Genomic DNA, 19,023 nt, shown 5'->3' with positions numbered 1-19,023 from the left:
AGTCTGGTTTTAGACATGGCAGAGGGGAAGGAAGGATGTACAGTCTGGGTGGAGATTTTCTTCAGCTTATTATTTAGGAGGAGGGGACGGAAGTTTCGAAGGAAGGTAAAGACCCCAAATTCAAAGGGACAGTTATCCTTAGGATATGAAATCACTAGATCAGATAAAACCTTCAAGGGGAGAACTATGTTTGGTGATAGAAGCTCAAACACCTGGAGCACTGGAGAAGAAAAGGGGGGACATTACAGGAGAGAGCAGTGGGGCTAGGACGGGATGGGTGGGAGTACGCCGGAGGGAAGAGTGTAAGAATTGGCCAACAGATCTCATCTCGATGGTGGTTTCTTAACCTCCGCACTGGTGACATCTGGGGCCAGGTAATTCTTCGCTGTGGTGACTGTCCTGGGCGCTGAAGGACGCCTAGCAGCGTCCCTGGCCTCTACCTACTAGACGTAGCATCCCCTTAGTTGTAGCAACCAAAAATCCTCTAAATTTTGCCAAACGTCCCCTGAGAGGCAAAATCGCCCCCAGGTGAAACTGCCCCACTGCTGTGGGCTGAGAAAGGACCCTTAGACTTGAGTAGGAACTTTAACAGTTAAAGTTGGACCAAGGAGAAAAAATTCCAGCATTTAACTCCAGTGTTCCCCTTTTTGTCCACTCTTATTTTTCTCTAGTGACTGGCTACCAGAATCTGAAAACCCCAAATCACTTGGATGAGGGGGGATCAGAGCTGAAACTCCACCACAGATCAGCAGTGGGACCTGAGAGACTGCAGCAATGTGGCCGATGTTTGAAAGGCAGCTGGGTAGCCTGGCCACAGGGACCCGATGAACAGGTATGGTAAGAGCTGGGGGTGATCAGCTGGTGGGCTGACTGGGGGCCACCCTGATTGGTGGGACTGTCTGGCGAGCCTATTCAGGGCTGGCGATCTTGTTGGCTAAGACAGAAATGTGGCCTTGACCTGGATGGAGATGGCCAGAGGGCACAGTTTTTAGGATCTGCCATTGTAATTTTATAATCGCAAAGTACCTGGGGCATAGATTCCAATTCTGGATGGATTTCTATTGGGGAAGAGGTAAATCTTTTCTAGGAATGAGCAGGAAGGGAGAAGAGAGTTAGTTAATGGGTTCACGCAGCCCAGGAAGAGGAAGGCTCTTTAGGCTAGTCAGGGTGCCTGAAGGAAGGCTGAGCTGGGGTGAAGCTGCGGGCCAGGGTCTGGACCCTCCCCGACAGGGAGTGTGCGAGGGGCTGCAGTGAGATGAGGTGCCCGTGAGAGGAGGAGAGGATTGGCTCTCAGTATCCAGGTGAAGGGTTCTTGAAAATTATATATTCTCAGCTACTTGAAAAGGATAGCTTTTCTCCACTTGATGCATTAAGAAAGGATGGGAAAATTACTCATGTTTCAGTTAAATGCTGCACTTCTAAGGAAAGTCAGTCTGTTCAGACCAGACGGCCCAGGTGCCACAGGCAGCAATCGGCTGGCTTTTTGTAAAGAGGTAACCCCAAATGGAAAGACGGTATTTCTTCACTGTTGACCTGAAAGGCACCAGTGCCACCTGCGGGGACGTGGCCCCCTTCCTTGGTGGCTCCACACGACTCCCTGGGCCTCCCCAACTCCATCCCGCGCTAGAGCGACGCCTCCGTGGCAGCACACATCATCATCAGTGAACGATCGTCGTTCGGGGACTCTTACGCATTGCCTAAGGCACGAGGCCCATCCAGATTTTAAGTAGCTGCCTGTCAGCTTTCTTTTTTAGTTCATCCCTGTATTCAAGAAAGAGAAAGCAAAGTGGAAGAGGGTCCCTTGAGAGGGAGGCGGGGTAGGCAAGAGAGAAGAGAGCAGAAACCAGGAAAAAATAGTCTTTGGCGGTGGCATTTCCTCCTAGCAGGGGGCTGGGTGGGGGGCAGTTTGCAGAAGAGCCTTCTCTGCAGCCCCCTCGAGTCATTAGTTGTCAGTGGGTTACTGTCAAATGAGGAGAAGGAGAATCTTTCCACCAGTTGTGAGGAAAAGGCAAAAGCAGAAAGGGGAGGACAAAGGGAGAATCCAGGCAGCGATTATGTTTCTCAGCCTCCCGGTGACAAATGTTTTCTGAGTGCTGACTGAGTAGCAATAAGACTTTGAAGCTGTTCAATTAATTACTGTTCAATTAGGACTCGCTGCGCCCATCCTTCTACCTTTCAGCATCTCCTCTGCCAGCCATGGCTGGTGGAGGCGGCAGCAGCCTACTGCTGTCTGCAGAAGGGTCTGCGTGACCGGGCTGTTTCAGGCAAATGCTAAGTGCAAGGAAAATGCCTCAAATGGATGAGGGTTAGGAGCAGATGCAGGGATGATGGTACAAGACAGTGGCAGCCAGATGTATGAGAAGACTTGATCTGCTCAGATTAAAAAGCTCCAGGCTGGAGCCCCAGGGGCCAAGGGTTCCCACCATGAATTCAGACTCCTTATAGTTCAGCTCACTAGCTCTACTCAGCAGCCCTCATCTTGGACCGGCCACCCGGGTCTGCAGCCAGACCGGCAGGCATCTGACCCCCTGCACGTGTAGGGTGGGTCCAGACATTCTCCAGTCACCTGGACGAAGCTGTGGACTCCAGGCTGGCTGGTGATGCAGCAGAGAATTTCAGGGGGAGAAGTGGTGGTTCCAGTGCCACCCCAGGAAGGGGACTGAGAGAGGGGGGGCAAAAGTGGGGGGCTGGGATGGCGGGAGGGAATCCCGGAAGAGAAATTTGGCTTTAGTGGAAGCTCTGTTTGAAATTTCGGTAATTCATGGTGGAAATTCCAGGCACCCCGGGTGATTCTTGGCAACGTGATTTGAATTTAAGGGGAATGGTATGTTTCACCTTCGCGCACAACCTCAATTACCCAGAGCGAAGTTTCCTAATGAAATCTAACTGAGACAGCAACATAAGCCAGGGCACTCAGAAGCCAGCTCTCGCGTCGGGGAGGAGAAACTTGTCTTCTTCAGCGGGGGCGGGGTGGGGGAGACTTTGGCCCTGCACCCCTCACACCCCTCAAGTTTGAGATTCGGGGACTCTCCCTGAACCAGAATCCAAGACTTAGGATTTGAGCCATATAAAGCAAGATTTCCTAGGCTGTGAATCTTTCCATTTAGTTGAAGCAGCTGAGGTATATGTATGACAACTCTACCGCACCTATGAAATTGAAATTTCTGGGCCAGGCCTGGAAGAGACTCTCAGAGGGACAGGGACGTTAAGGGTGACTAATCCGAGACCCCCATTAGCGGCCGTCCCCTGTCATCCTTGGCTGTGAAAAATGCTCTTCCTAATGCTAAGCTGACGTTGCATTTGAAGACTGCCACGGAGTCGCCCCTAAACCTTTCTCTCCCCCAATCTCTTGCTTCAGCCTGTTCTTCCTAGCCCTCACATGTACAGGCTTTGTGACCCCCATCTCCAAACCTCATCTTTTCCTTGTCAGGTGTCTTGTCTCCCTCTTTCCTTTTTCCTGTGATCCTCCCAAACCTTCTTTTCCTTTTGTCGGCCTCACATCGACCCCCCATTACAGCCACCACCTAACCCTCTAGCTATGGCCTTTCTGATAGCTGTGCCCCCCCAGCTAATTGGCCACGCGCTCAGCCTAAACTAAGCCCGCAGAATAAAAACAGGCCGTGTCCACATGTGAAGCTGGGGGGGCTGCCTTCCCGGTTCTGCCCTGGAATAGGGCGTTGGGGGGCGGGCTCCAGGGCGCCAGCTCCTGTCAGGTGTCCTGCCTCAACTGGCTGAGCGCTGTCAGCAGGTGATGGTGGCCCTGCGCTGCACGCTCCTGGCCTTGGGAGAACGAAGTCACTCGGCTGTTTACGCTGGCTTCTCTGCCACGTGAACTAACTAGGCACTAGCATCAGTATCGGTACCAGGGGGCTTGGGGAAAAAACACGAGATGGAAAAAAAGAGAAAACAAACATCAGTAAACTTCACCTTACATAGAGCCTTTTAATATGTAGCCCCCCAAAAGTTTAAAATACAAAACAAAAACGGGATGTTAAATCACTTAATTTGACATAAACCAGTTTTTTTTAAACATTTGCTTTCTTTATCTCATGCATTTGCAACAGAGGCAAGATTGGTTTGGGGGGAGTGCAAAAAAAACCTTAAGTATTACCAGATCCCGCAGTACAGAAACATAGACGGTATATCTCTATATTTGTGGTGTCCACATTTCATGGGCGAGGACTGTTTAAGAAAAAGATGTCTGAAGAAGCTCCTGGGAGGGAGTGATAGAGAAAAAAGATACAAAGGTTGAGAAAACTGGTTTGTCCTAACTAGCTGCAGCCTCTGGGCCATTTTTTCAGGTCTCACCTAATCAGGGCACTTGAAAGTGTTACCAAAGAATATATTCAACACTTGTGGTCAGTTAAGCAGCGGGGCTGTTAAGTTCGCTCTCTCCCAAAGCAGCCAGCATCTCCAGCGCTGCCTGCCCCGACCCTGAAAAGCCCTGAAAAGCTTGTCTTCCGACCCTGAGATCAGGGAGAGCGGGTGGGAAAACGAGCACACCTAAGGCAAACACTAAGTATCTGCTCTTGAGGAGGCCGTTTTTCCCCCCTGGTTAGTAACAGGACACAGTGGAATTCTGAATTCTCTAACCTGCCTGCTTGCTTGCTTATTTACTTACTTATTTATCATTTATTTATTTCTAACTGGCCTCGAAATCATTTTTGCCCCCAATTCAAAACCAGATTTGGGAAAATCAAATTAGATCAACACAAAACGGATTTCTTCACAACTGGTGCTTTTATTCTATCAACGTTTAACGTTGGGGGGGGCTCCTTTAGCATTAAAATCATTGGTATGAGTCAAATTGGGCAACTCCGGGCTTCTTAATCAACCTCCACGTGTTGGGAGCATAAAGGGATGCTAGGACCATCTCTTCAGCTACTTCATTTTCCACGTGAAGAAACTGAGGCCAGAGGCCACTGGGTCTGACCCGAGGCTGCTGGGCAGGGCCAGGGTGAGGAGAGCCTGAGGTCTTAGATCCTGCTGCCCAGTTCTGGGGCATCAGGATTTAGAAAATAGCGTCATTAATGTCAAACCCGCAGAGCAGGACGAGGAATTCCATCCCTCATTCTGGAACATGGGGATTAAAGATGTAATATGAGAATCTCATTCCCCCTTTGCTGGACAATTTTTAAGAGAAGGGCAGCACTTGAGCTGGCATCTGACATCACTCTGGAAGCTTAATTTGATTCTAGTGATTTGCTGTTATAGGTCACCTTTCTGTTAAAGAGACATACTTTCCCAAACACCAAGGTTTCTGCTCAGTTTCCTCTCGATAGTCTCCCTTTACATGAAAAGCAGTAATAATACAGACAAATTAAGTAAAATCCATGCAGGTTATTTAAAACAAACAAAAAAACAAACCTAACCAACACTGAAGTTTCAGCTTTCTTTCTCATTAAACCCTCTATCACAGCTGCTAAAAATGAGGGCTGAAGGGTAAAGGGCTGATAGCAATTCCAGGGGGAAAATGTTTCTAGTGCGTTAAAGAAACATCATCTTAAAACAATTCCAAACTTTAAAATTCCCAATTCCTGAATTCTGGTAAACAGATTAAAAGTCTTGTTTGCCAAACCTTAGACGTAAACCTACACCAGATTGTGGACACCACACAGTATTTGAACACTGCTGCATGACTTTCCGACTCAAAAAGTTCTGTTCAAAGAGCACCTTTGTCCAAGAAAAAGCACATTTCTATTAAGCAAATGATGAATGTCGCAAAATTAAAAATCCTGAATATCAGAGCATACAATTTAAGTAGCTTTACTTAACTAGCTTTAACCCTCCTTCCCCTCCTCTTCCTCTTTCTCTCCAATCGAAACCTTATAACTGGCTGGTAATTCACCCCTGTGGTCAACTCTAAGGTCTGCTTTTTTTGAGACAATTTCCTAAGTTGCAAGGGCAAGTAAGCCCATTCAAATGCTAACACCCCAGTTGAGCAGGGCGAGACAAAGGGCTAGTTGGGAGACTAGTGAGTTGGGAATGCTTGGAAAACTTGCCAGAAATGCCTCTAGAAAAGAGAGGCAGCTAAACACCAGTGCCTTAGGTAGAAAGAGGGTTTTTTTTGAAGCGTCTCTGTAGCAAAACCCCCTCTCCGTGGGGTGAGTCCTGGTCATAGGGGCTTGGTATGCTCCTCAGTTGTTTTGGAAGTGCCTAATGACTCTTCCACCCTGGAATCAGGATGGAAGGTGGGGGAGGGGAACTGAGTGGGGGAGGGTTGGGTGGGTAACAGGTTTTCATAATCAGGTAGTTTATGGAGGAGCGTCTGAAAGATGGCAAACTGTGTTCCTAGATGCCCCCCCACCCGGCCCCGCAACAACTAACCTGGTATATTGGTTACAGTTAAGAAAGCCAGCCTCTCCATATGCACGCTTCAGGTTAAAAAAGAGCCCAAGATTGGGGGGGCAGGTGTGGGCTAGGCACTGACGACTTTTTACAAAACACTTGTATATTCATCTTGCAACAAGGCGATATGCTAATTTTTCTAATGAAAACCCCAGCTCTGCAGGAAAACGGGTCTCCCCAAACTCCCCAGCCTGTGAGGGCAGCCCTCGCACTGAAAAGCACACCAAAAAAGCCAACCGCACCCTGGCTGATTTTGCCTATTCACCAGAGACATTTTACTGGGTGAACTCAGGCTGCTAAGACGTTAACAGAGAAAAAACAGAACACTTAATGCCACGGAAAGGAACACAGAACCGCTGTTTTTACACTAAGTAGAAATGTCAGCTTTGGGTAGCCCCATTTCACTTAGGCAGTTTCACGCTTTCAAGCCAAAGCCAGGGCACACCGGACCCTTCTACAAGTCTGCCTCCAGACTTCTGGACATTTCCCCGCTGCCCAGGGAAGCCCCCTTCCCGGTATTTACTAGTGAAGACCAGAACAGCATCCAACAGCCATTAGTCAGCGCCGCAGCCCAGCATAACTAAGTTCTGGGGCTCCGCGACGCCTTTCCCAGGGAAGAGACCTGGAAGGAAGACCCTTTAACGTGTGTTTCTTCTGGCCGCAACCTTATCTTAGGAGTCCAGGAACCTGACCCGTCTTTTCAAGTCTCAAAACGTTTCACTTCCCCCCCCCCCTCCCCAAATCATTCTCATCAGAACAGCTCAAACCAACGCCAAACGAGACGCGCGCGCACCAAGATACGGCCAATTTCCAAATCGGGTGAGGTTTTGTAAATACATTTCACTAACCAGTCTTTTCCCCCAGGATTGGTGAGAAAGGCACACTTTCCGCACCGAAGATGCGTTAACCGGATTGCGGCCGCTTTTGTGCTCCGACACCAGGGCAGCTTCGCCTCCAGGTTACAGATTCCAAACTTAGCTCCACCCCAGCTGAAAATGGCCGGTGCGCGCAGCCTCCCCACCCCTCCCCTCCCCTCCTCGAGGCTGCCGTAGCCGCCGGCCCCTGCCCCCTCTCGACCGATCGCCCAAGGACTTGCGTCGGATCCAACACCTTTCCCCAGCTCGGCGGGTGCCGCGCTCTTTGGGGACGCGTTGTAGGGTTCCCTGGTGATAGGCGCGACTCCCTCTCCAGCTTGTTCCTTGTTCCGCTTTACTTTTCCGCTCGTGACCACCTCGCTGACCTCTTAGCCCCTCTCTTACATCCCCAGGCCCTTGCGCAAACAGCCCGGGACCTCTCCAGCCAAGCTGCACCCAGCCCCGCCACCAGACTAGCTGCGCCAAAAGGCTAGCGATGCCCCGACGTGACCAAGCCCACGCCACCAACCCTGGTAGCCCGTTGGGCACCTCCCAAGACTCCCGTACCTCCTCTGCCTGCCCTCCAAGCACCGGTGACTCGTGGGGAACCGCCTGCCGGCTCTTGGAGGTCGGCTCTGGGGCGTGCGGGCAGGTGCGCACGCTCTTTGCTGCGGTCTCCGGCCCCGCGAGCGCCCGGAGACGGGCGGTGGCGGCCAGGACCGGCGCGCAGCCGCGGGGGGCACTGGCGCCGAGGTCCGGCGGCTCCAAATTGACAGCGACGGGACCTGAGCTCTAGGCTCCGAGCGTCTTAAGCGGCGCGCTCGCGCGTGCGCGCGCGACTTTCCCCGGGAGCCGGCAGTCTCCGGAGTTGTCGCCCAATCCCAGCCTGGTTAGTATTTGCACATTGCAACAGTGTCGCTACAGCCGGGCGGCTCTGCTTTCTGAAAGTTGGCGCGAGCACCTCCGAACCACGTTTCTGGCACCCGCCAAGGCCAACTGGTTTGAGACTACTTACTCTAGGAGGGAAAAAAGCACGTAAAGCAAGTGACTTACCCGTGCCTTCTGGGTGTGCAGCTCGAAACCTGGGGCGCTCTCGGAATTCAGTCGTGCATCCTGGACACCAGCTCGGAGACCTCAGGCTGTCTCCAGAGGGGCGCGAGGAGCGCCCCGCCGCCCCTCCATCCAACAAGCCTTTGGCCACCCGGGCGCCCGCCAGCGCCCAGGGGGAGATTCGCGGAGCTCTTCCCAGCTCGCCCTGCGCCCCCGCCTCCAGGGCTAGCTAGCTGAGCCCGCTCTCTTCCCGCCTTCCTTCTAACCTGCCTTTGCTTCTCCCTCCCTTCCTCCCGCCGCTCCTGCACCGACCCCAGACTCCCCAGTTTAGCGGTGGGCCACCAACCTGGGTCAAAGAAAACAAGGAGAATCTGGGGCGCGTCCTCCATTAGTGACGCCGGATGGGGATGGGTCCCCTTTTGGAAGGAGACTCCGGAGATGGGTCGCGGCGGGTGGGCTTCTTCGGCTTGCAACGGCGCCGCCGCTGCTTCTCCTCCTCCTCTGGCTGCTCGGACTCCTCGGGGTCCCTCGGATCCTTGTCCTCCGGCTCGGGCTCCTCCCCTTGTCTGGGGCTCTCAGACTCCCGAGTGCTGGGCTGCGCGCGACTCGGGGAGGCGTCGGGGCTCTGCAACCTCAGGGCGTTGAGACGCTCAGTGAGAGACTGGTCGAAGGTGCGGCGCTTGGGCACCACGGGGCCGCGCTCGTCCTCGGGCTCGGTCTCGGGCTCAGTGGCGGGGGCGGTCTCAGGCTCGGTCTCGAAGTCGGTCTCCGACTCGATTTCAGACTCGGTCTCGGTCTCGGATTCGTAGTCGAACTCTTCCTCGTACTCCAGGCACTCGGGGAGGGAGAGCTCGAGGTCTGCCTCGTCGTGCTCGTGGTCGGATTCTGGGGGCTCGGGGAATACCTGGGCGGCGGAGCGGTGGTGGGCGTTAAGGAAGCTCCGGCGCTGGGCAGCCGCGCGCTGCTGGGCGCGGGCGCTGGAGGTGGCAAGGGCGCGAAGGAGCGCGATGGAGCAGGAGAGCCAGAGGAGGGCGGTGGCTGCCCGGCGGCCTAGGGGTGGGCACAGATCGTTGTAACCGTGGCGAGCTCGGCGCCCTTGCTGAGCTCGGGACCTGCGATCCATCCTCACGCACACTCGGCGAATCCGACCCACCCTCTGGCTCTGCAGAGAGCAGCTCCGAAGAGCATCGGCTGCTAGAGCCGAAAAAGGTGCTCCTCGCGAGGTTAAGAAGCTGGGTGCGGAGGTCCCAGCCCCACCTCGGCGCGAGGAGAAAAAGGGAAGCACCTACCTTCTTGACCACTCAACTTTCTAAAGCTCCGCGCCTCTATTTGCCTCTCTGGGCAAAAAGAAGGGATGGGAAAAGGGGTGAAAAGGTCTATATCTCCTCCCAGGCTCCTCTCTCTAAGTCTTAGATTCTGCAGCCTAAGACTCGGGAGAGGTGCCTCCGCTGGTCCTCTCGCCTGGGAGAGGAAAGAGGAGACTGAGGCGAAGACAAACGGGGCGGAGAGGTTCTGCAAAGTTGCGCGCCCGGACTTCTGCCGGGCATGTGCAGTAGGGAGGCGGGGGCGGCTCCGCGCGAGTTGCGCAGTGGCGCCGAGCCCGAGGCATAGACCCTAATGGGCCGGCAGGTGGCAGGAGGGAACCTTGTTTGAAAGGATTTGGGCGATGGGAGCGGCTGGGGGCCTGGCGGGTGCCAAGGAGCGAGGGAGCAAGCTAGCTACAGGTTAGAGTGCTTGCGCAGCTGGGCATGGGTTCTCCACGGGGTCCGTGCCGCTCCCCAGCTTCTCCAGGGTTATCGATAAGTTGAACAAAGCCCGAAGCAGCTAAAAACCAGACCGCAAAATTGCGGATATTCCGGAGGAATGAGCATCTGTACGTCAGTATTAACGGTGCGGTTCCGGGCATTTTCCAGGGGCTCAATAGTCTGAGCATGGTAACCTCAGGCAATCATTAATCATGAGATCACCTTTGGCAGACCTGGTACAGTGACCGTAATCTGAGCAGTTTCCAATCCCTCCAACCACCAGTGCGGTCTCAAGAGACTAATTAGTTACCTGGTGGATAGATGAGCATCTTCCCTAAGAAGGACCCCCCACAGACAGACGGAGTGATGGTTTACACGTCCCCAAGCCTGTTGGTGGACCACCCTGAGCTCTAGCTGAGAACATGTGCCGAAAGTCTAATAAGCTGGAACCACTAGTTAATATCTGTGCTGATATTCAGTAGGTGCAGCCAACTCTCTGCCCCTGGGGGGCGCTGCAGGGTGATCAGCTATCAAGGAAACCGCTGGGTACCACTCAAAGCTCTTTTCATAAATAGGTTTTCAACCAAGTGAGTTCATTCAACAAGTGAGTTCATTCAACAAATATTGAGTGCCTAGCACATGCCAAGCTCTGTTCTAGGTGCTGAAGATAGAGTAGGAAGAAGAAAAGGAAAGAAAAGAAAATCTTACATTAAGGAAAGGATACTTAGGATTAACCTGCTGTTACTAAGAGCATTAAATCACTCAGGACTCCCTCCTTACCCACCAACATTGTTTAACCCGGCGTGCATTCTAGTGAGAAAGTTATTGGATCAACCAGAGCATTAGGGCTAAGGGACAGCTAGACACCCTAGGTCATGTCTTTGAACCCCAAAGGAAATGAGTCCATCTCTTTCTCAGCCCTGGAAAATCAAATGAGCTCCGTGTCCTCCTGGAGGGGAATCCCTGGAGTGGTCGTTGCTCAGGCAGGATGGAACTTCGGAAGCTCTGGGGTTCCAGCTGTAACCTGACTGCTGCTTCTGGGTTGTGCATGCCCTCCCCGTTAAAATACGGAGCACCGCTTTTGCCCTTGTGACAGGCCCACCGGTGGTATAACTCAGAGCAAAACCATCTTCCTAGAATCTGTGGAGGCAACAACAAGGCTTTACAGGTGGGACAGGTGGTTTTTCTTGTCTTTGAATCAACATGGGGGAAACTTGAAGAGTCCATGAGGTAATTCTGCCTTCCCTTCTGAGGTGGTCCACCAGGTGTCCCCTCCGGGCACTGCTTGCTGGTGCCCAAAGTGTCCTGCACCCACAGCTGTTCCTTGGTGTGGCGTGACTCCCCCTTGTCCCTCGCGCACCATGCCTGCCTTAGAGCTGTTGAGCCCAGAGTGAAGACCTTAGTGAGATCCTAGCGACCGTTTTGACATGTGGAGGTTTTGTTTCTGCATCTTCGCTGGGGATGGTCTTGAATGCTCCTGCCCTGTCTTCTTGGCTGTGTCTATCTTGCATCTTGTTTTCTTCGAGTTAGTTCGTAGCATTAAAATACCAATTGGTCTAATAAAGTGGGATTGATTGCAAACCTCGTAAAAGGACAGATGTCTGCGTTCTCGTTGTGCTCTCCTCCTTACCACTTTGCAGAGCGACTGAAAGGGTTTTATTATCACAGGTGTCTGGATGGCTCCAGTCATCATGTGGATGGTATTAGGGGACACGGGACAGGGCCCTTTGGAGCTGCAGATCTCAAATCCTGGTCTCTCAGCCCCAACCTGAGACATTTCCAAAGGCTCTGCTCACACTGACCCACCCGCTTTCTTTCTTCAATCAGCGCGGCCCCCCTGACAGTGAGTGGAACATAAAGACATCATTCAAGTGGTTCTCAGGGCACATTGGGAAAAAATCAGGAATATGTGGGTGCTGCTGAATGCCCTTTCAATGGAGACAAATGCCAGCTGTCAGCAACGAGGTGGATTATGATTCTTTAGTGTACATAAGAAAGTACTTCGTTTTGCAAAAGGAGTGCTTTCTGCCTATAATGGAGCTGGCAGCCTGGAGCCGATCCACTAATATAGATACACCGAGATTGCCTGCATTATTAAAAAATGTGCATTACATAATACGTATTTTTGGACTAGATTCTGCATTACTAATGCACTTTCTTCGCAAGATGCATTTTAATCAGCAAATGAACATTTAACAAAGCACTGCATTTAGAGCCCCAGTCATGTATAGTTACAGATACATTTCTGGCGTACATTCGACTCGGGCTCTGGGAGCAGGAGGGCCTCGCTGAAATACTCTTCCATCTCGTGCTTAGTGCCGAGGCTGAGCAAACGGCTCTGTGCAGAAAGCGCTCTTTAAAACGCATTACGTGCATGACTTTAAAAGTGCTTGCTGCAGAGTGAATTTCTAAAAGGAGCAAGTGGGTGATGAACGGCCTCGGGTTGTTACCAGTGGAAGGAACGAGGGGCTCTGTGCGGGGCTCTGCCAGAGGGAGGCTCCTGAACCCATTGGACGGGAAAGCGCAGCTCCCAGTTCATTACGATCAGGTTCTTATTTGGATGAATCGTGAAGAATATTGTCTTCAGCCCCTTAAAGGATTGTCCTGTGGAAAAGGCATTAAGATGTATTTTATGTGGCTCGGGAGGGCAAAATTAGAACCTATGGGAGGCAGTTTCAACAGGCAGATTTCAGCTCAGCCCAAGGAAGGATATTCCAACAATTAGGGCTCTGAAATGGAACGGCTGTCAGGAGATGGTTGGCTCTTTGTCAGAAGCGGCGTTAAATCAAAGGACAGATGACCACATATTAGAGATGTTTTCCCTGGGACTCCTGAGCCAGGTGGAATTAGAACTCCACACTCACCGAGTTCTTTTCAAGTCAGATTCTGGTTTCATGAAAGGGATCTGGAGGCCCTGGGAGAGGGGCTCGGGGGCTCTATTGATGGACATGCTCTTCCGACTCGGCTTCTATTTTAGAAGCATTTGAAAGTGCAAGTGGCTCAGCAGCAGGAAGGAATGTCTGGGTGGCAGTTTCAGGACACGAGCAAACAGGTGTCAGTGATGGAGGCTCGGCCAGCGGTGGACCTTTTGTGACCAGGGTAGGGCTCTGTGACTCTCCTCTCCGCAGCTCATTTGCTGAAGCAAAGAAATCCGTCTCTGTCTATTAATTGTATCGGGCCTCTTTGCCTCCCCTCCCTGAGCTGTCTCGGAAATTAAAAGTGAAATTGGCTATTTAGCAATCACACGCTGAGTCACTTCTGTGACCAAGACACTCTTCCAGGCATCGTGGGGAGACGGAGGTGATTGAGAAGTGACCAACCCCTGTCCTCTGACAACATGCATATCAATGTGAAATGCCCCCAACTATTAAAGAGCGGATTGCCAACAGGTGCCACATTCTAAATCCTCACCAGATAGATACACCAGGGAGGGAAGCTGCCTGCCCATGGTTACAATCAGGGAGAGTTCATCTGGTGGTGTTCTGAAAGAGGTGGACTTTTACCTCGTCTGACTGTGAGGTTTTCTTTTCTTTTTTTCCGAAGCCCGTTAGAGGAGTGCTTTCAAGCCACCTGTTCCCGCACGCCTACTGTGTGCAAAGCCCTGTTCTGGTCACTCTGGGGGAGACAGATGACTCACGTGAATTCTCCAAAGGCTCGCCAGGCCATTGTCATGGGTCCCCTTGGCACCAACACGTTTTCCAAGATGAGACACGAAAGTTTGGTTCTGCTTCGCCAGGCGAGTGGGTACAATCACTCTTGAACACATTTTTTTGGACAATCATTGATAAGGACTATTTTTAGAGATGGCGAGCTTTTCAAACTTTCCTCTGGGTAGAAATGAACTCAGGGAGTATGACGTGCTCCCCACCACTGACTGTGGCAATCAGCCAGAAAGGCTCGAGCCCACTGGGAGTTTGGCGTTGCCTTGCTGCCCGCCCCCGCAAAGAGGTCTGGGTACAGTACAGGAGCATGTGGCTCGCTTTTCTGGGGCGCCCCGTCGCTGTCACTCAGACGGCGCTGGCATCTGTCGGCTCTCACCAGTAGAACGGGCGACAAGCCCGGGCTCCTGATTTTGTGATTTTGGGGGGGGTGCCACCTAGAGCCAGAAGCAAACAATAGGGGGAAATCATCATCTATTTGACACGGCTGGCTTCTGTCCAGGCCTTTGTTGGGATTACAATGTTCTGTTTGTGCCCTTCGTTTTTAAAGGGAGATAGGATCAGAAGTGGGCTGTGTCCCTGTGCAGAGCTGCTGGGTCGTCCTCTCAGGAATGGCCCTTCTTTTCTCTTGGCTTTGTGTGCTGTCCAGGTAATCCTACCAACGCTACATCCACCTGCCTGCCTGCCTACCTACTCCTGTCATGGGAGGAGCAATTTCTAGGCTCCTAATCCAACAGGAAGTGTCTGGAAGGCCCCTCCCCCAGGCAGAATGTAAGCTTGGGTGGGCAGGTCCTCCTGGGGCGTGGTGCCTCCCTTCCTCTGCTTTGGCTCTGGCTCTCAGCTTTCATGTGATGTGGTCCCTGGTTCACACTGGACTCTGGCCCTCTGCCTGGCTCTGTCCTGGAGAAATGGCGACTGGATTCTGTCACCTGCCCTGCCCCAGCCTGCCTGGTGCTCTCCCGTGGCCAGCGCTGCCCGTGGCCCAGGTGGCGCTGGTGTCCACTGTGTCCTCTGCCCTGCCCAGCTGCCCCTTCTGAGGCTAGTGGGCGGTGGCTGAAAACACTGCTGATCGCAGAGGACCACTCACTCAGCTGTCAGGACCGTCCTGCGGCGCGTGGTTTAGCTTTCGTCCAGTCTCCCACCTGGTCCCCCGGCCACTGGCACTGACAGAGAGCCTCAAGGTTGTTTTTCTGTCCTCTGCTGAGGGTCTGACTCACCCCTTCAGGCTTGGTGGGGGAGCGAGGCAGCAGCGGGGCCGAGGGAGAGAGTCTCGCTGGTGTCCTGGTTCAGGATGGCACTCAGAGCTGTCCTTTCAGCCCAAGCTCTTCAAGGCATGATTAGACCAATTTTACATATCTAGTCATTGAGGCCTCGGTAGATTGGGACTATTTCTATATGTGCAAAGTGAAGTGGAGAATTGAGGCAATTATCTTCAGGCAAATGATGCTGGGCTCTGTAATCAGCCCGTCCTCATAACTGGGGGAATCAGCCTCATTCACCGTGGCGGTGCTTTGAGTTGAAGAGGATTCTAAGGTATTTGTTACTTGCTCTCGGCTTTGTTTTTCCCCGTGGCAGTCGGGGAAGGGCCATCCTGCCCGCACAGGTGTGAGGGTCTGTGGCACCCCGAGGCTGTGGGACCTGTCAGCCAGGCAGGGGCCGGGGAATGCTCTGGATCAGCTCCCTGTCAGCAGGTCCACGGCCAGGTGTGGTCCAGGTGACCGACCTCTGCTTCCTGCTTCTGGTGGAAGCCTACCCCCCGCTTCTTCCCTTGTGCATGAGGGTCCTGAGATGTTGGGGCAGATGATGGACAAGGTCACCTCCAGTGCCAGGATAATACAGGTCCCAGCAGGGCCCACAGTTAGACATGAACCACCCAAGGTAAAGAAGATGTCACAAAACTAGAAGAAAAAAGAACAGGTCTTAGATCAGAAATGAAAACTCATTACTGTCTGGTGATGATGACTTCTGGACCCTCCCACCTTCATCCTTTTTTTTTGGCTAAAAATCATTATAAATTGGGAGTTTTCCCCTTTGCTGGTCTAGAAATTCCTTCCTAAAAGAGCTGTTACTTCCCTCCCACCTCTTCACTCCTGAGGGAAGAAGGAAGAGCAAGACTTTTGTTTTTCCAGATCGCTGAGGTCTGATTGATTTGCGGCAAGTGAGGACTTCAGGCCTAATTGCCCTTGAGAACCATCCGTGTAGTTAGGAAGTCGAGAACAGCAAGAGGGCCCTGTGGGGCCTGCTGGGTGCTGGGCCGGTGGGCCGCGGCCCCTGACTAAGGAGCCCAGAAGGTTCCCTGGCACCTCCGCCACCACACCCTCACACTCACAACTAGAGAACAAGATGAATCTAAGGAATTTCAAATCGTGTTTTGGAGAGCCTCGGAGGTGGGAGCTTGAGATGGCCCTAAGAATTCAAAACACAGGAATTCAAAACACACAGGAATACGAAACACACAGGAATACGAAAGGTTTTTCTAGATTGTCAGGAAATCTTCATCTTTGTCACTTTGAAGTTTTCTGATGTTGCTTAATTAGTTTAAAAAAAACAAACTCTGAAACTTCCTATTCCAAATTGAGATGGGAAAGTTTTGAAAAACATCAGTCTGTCCTCAAGACTACGGTGGCATAGTGCGGCTTATGTATCTTTTATTGGTAGCGAGTTTACTTCTGCTGTGTTTGTTAAGCTGTGGCATCATTCCCCAGTGGTTTAGTTGGTTTACAGCCTTAATGATATCGTTTCATGCTATATTTTAAGATCTGCTGGGGCAAGAATCTTCTTACTGCGTATTAATCTCAGACTCCTCTGATGGTTTTGTCCATTTATTTTTCTATAGAATTTAAGATTCGGGACTTCCCTTGTGGTCCAGTGGTTAAGAATCCGCCTTCCCATGCAGGGGACGCAGGTTCGATCCCCGCGTCCATGTGGGAATTAAGATCCCACACGCCGCAGGGGAACTAAGCCCTCACGCCACAATGAAGACCCAGCACAGCCAAAAAAAAAAAGAAAAAAGAATTTAAGAATCATTCTTGTCAAGTTCCGTAATGACCCTGGTGATGCTTTGACTGGAATTTCATTTAATCTACAAGTTAGGAAATAGCGTCATTTTTTTCTGTGTTTAGCCTTCAGCCGGAAGTATGGTCTCTCTCTTCGTTTGAGTTTCTATTTCTCCCATTAAGGATTTGTGTTTTCTTTATATAATTCTGATGTATATATGTGGAGTTTGATATGTGAATATATATCATATATTTCCCAAGTATTTGATATGTTTATTGCTACTGTGAACGGACTCTCTTTTATCATTATATTCAGGCTGTTTATTTTGTGTTTATAGGAATGGTGTTGAGTTTTGTGCATTTTTCTCCTATTCTGCTACCTTTAGAATTGGTTGGTTTATGAGGCAGCCAGGAGCCTGCTCAAGCAAACGCTCAGAGGAGGTTGCTGCAGGAGGATATTGTAGAAGGCAATCCCGCACAAGGGAGAGAGTTGAGCTAAGTCGGTGGTTGCCAAATGCCAATGTGCAGTGAAGTGAGAAAAATAAAGATGATGTAGTGGGGGTTTCATCAGGTTAAATTTATTCAGGGAAGGGACTGTCCTTGAGATGGAGGCTGCATAAGCATCCTACCTTTTGGTATTTCAGTGTCATTTCTTTTTGAATGACAATGGATAGTAATATGGGGTTTTTTGTTTTAAGATTTTGTTTTTAAATTTGGTTTTTATTTAGTTTTTTAAATGACTTTACTTAGCATATTGAAAAAAAAGAAAAACTGGGTGGCGACCCAGGTTGGCATTCCATATTTATTTGGAAATTTTAGCATCATCTGAAATCTCAAAATCAGGAACTTCCAACTCATGTCCTTTCCGACTCCACAGTTTTGTGATATTTGGTAATTCTGGGCTGTTTTTAAATTTAAGATAATTTTTCGTTTATTCTTTTGTCTTCTAGTTAGCCATATCATTTAGTTAAATTGGTGTTTTTATTTCTTCTTTCATCTTTTTCTGGTTTCTTCACCCTTCCTTTGTGTGTCGCCATGTTCTCTGAAAGTATGTGAGAGACAAGAATCTTTGCTCCTTTTCTAAATGAGATGGGTGCAATGGGGCATCTCCTTGTGTTTCTTTCTTTAAAGGATTTTCTCTTAATGTCTTTTCTGATAGTATTTAGGTGGGTTTTAAAAGGAAACAAGATGGTATCCAATGAGAGGAACTCAACAGAGGGAGTTGGGATGAGAAGCAAGAAGCCAGATTTGGGACCAGCTGGGCTGAATATACACCTTGCCTCCTTCTGCTTCATAGCTAACCAGTGGCATTACCTGTCTGGTCTTCTGCCTCCACAGTTGCAAAATAAGATCCTTCTAGGGTCCAAAGAAACCTGCCTTCCAGGGTTGTGGAGGTGATCAAATGAGGAAAGAAATAGGAAGTGATTAGTAGTGGTTGATAGCAAGCAAACTGGTACTGAGCTGCTGAAATGAGAGTTCAGTCAGTGGTAGGGTAGCTGTCACTGATGGTGGTGGTAAAGGTCAAGAAGCAGGAAAGTGATCGTAAGGATTGGGAGGAGCCCAGCGAGGCAGAAAGGACCTAACGGAAAGTGGTAGAGACCAGTCATGTTGGGTCTTGTCTCTTAGTGCCCTCTTATATATCACATCTTCTTTATTCTTTCATCTGTCATTGGACACTTAGGTTGCTTCCATGACCTGACTATTGTAAATAGCGCTGCAGTGAACATAGGGGTGCAGGTATCTTTTCAAATTATAGTTTTGTCTGGATGTATGCCCAGGAGTGGGATGGCTGGGACATATGGTAGCTCTATTTTTAGTTTTTTAAGGAACCTCCATTCTGTTCTCCATAGTGGCTGCACCAACTTGCATTCCCACTAACAGTGTAGGAGGGTTGCCTTTTCTCCACACCCTCTCCAGCATTTGTTATTTGTAGACTTTTTAATGATGGCCATTCTGACTGGTGTGAGGTGATACCTCATTGTAGTTTTGATTTGCGTTTCTCTAATAATTAGTGATACTCGGTATCTTTTCATGTGCCTGTTGGCCATCTGTATGTCTTCTTTGGAGAAATGTCTATTTAGGTCTTCTGCCCATTTTTTGATTGGGTTGTTTGTTTTTTTGATAGTAAGCTGTATGAGCTCTTTGTGGCCTCTCGATGGAAGGTCTTAGAAGCCATAGTTTGATCTACAGAAATGCACTGAGTACCCACTATGGGCCATACTCTGTATTAGGCACCAGGATATGAAGGTGAGCTCTCTCCGACCCTGTCTCTCCACCCAGAGCTGGGGATCTGGAAACAATGAACCACCACGTGAAGGAGGTTCTCATTACAACCCGACTCGAGCTAAGGGCACTGGAAAAGAAACGTGCT

The 19,023-nt window shown here is 50.7% G+C and overlaps 1 protein-coding gene and 1 long non-coding RNA gene across 3 annotated transcripts in view; one reads left to right on the top strand and one right to left on the bottom strand.

Moving 5' to 3' along the window:
• The window catches only part of LOC130704921 (uncharacterized), a 32,395-nt gene that overhangs the window by 1,206 nt on the left and 12,166 nt on the right, over positions 1 to 19,023 (top strand). The window contains exons 2-3 of one of the 2 annotated variants that reach the window (XR_009005485.1): positions 672 to 832; positions 7,213 to 7,337. This is a non-coding gene — a long non-coding RNA (uncharacterized LOC130704921). Of the gene's footprint in view, positions 1 to 671; positions 833 to 7,212; positions 7,338 to 19,023 lie in introns of those variants that run through there. The other variant, XR_009005484.1, reaches the window with a different exon arrangement.
• Positions 8,604 to 9,771, bottom strand: LOC103004158 (neuroendocrine secretory protein 55-like). The gene has a single exon (XM_007185236.2). The coding sequence runs from the start codon at positions 9,373 to 9,375 to the stop codon at positions 8,641 to 8,643; it is 735 nt and encodes a 244-aa protein (XP_007185298.2). The 5' UTR covers positions 9,376 to 9,771; the 3' UTR covers positions 8,604 to 8,640.

The sequence above is a fragment of the Balaenoptera acutorostrata genome, chromosome 15, assembly GCF_949987535.1.
Source record: "Balaenoptera acutorostrata chromosome 15, mBalAcu1.1, whole genome shotgun sequence".
In the NCBI taxonomy this organism is placed as follows: Eukaryota; Metazoa; Chordata; class Mammalia; order Artiodactyla; family Balaenopteridae; genus Balaenoptera; species Balaenoptera acutorostrata.
This window is presented reverse-complemented; position numbering and strand designations above follow the sequence as displayed.

Coding starts and splice junctions, on each gene's coding strand:
- LOC103004158 (XM_007185236.2), bottom strand. CDS start 9,375: ATGGATCGCAGGTCCCGAGCTCAGCAAGGGCGCCGAGCTCGCCACGGT.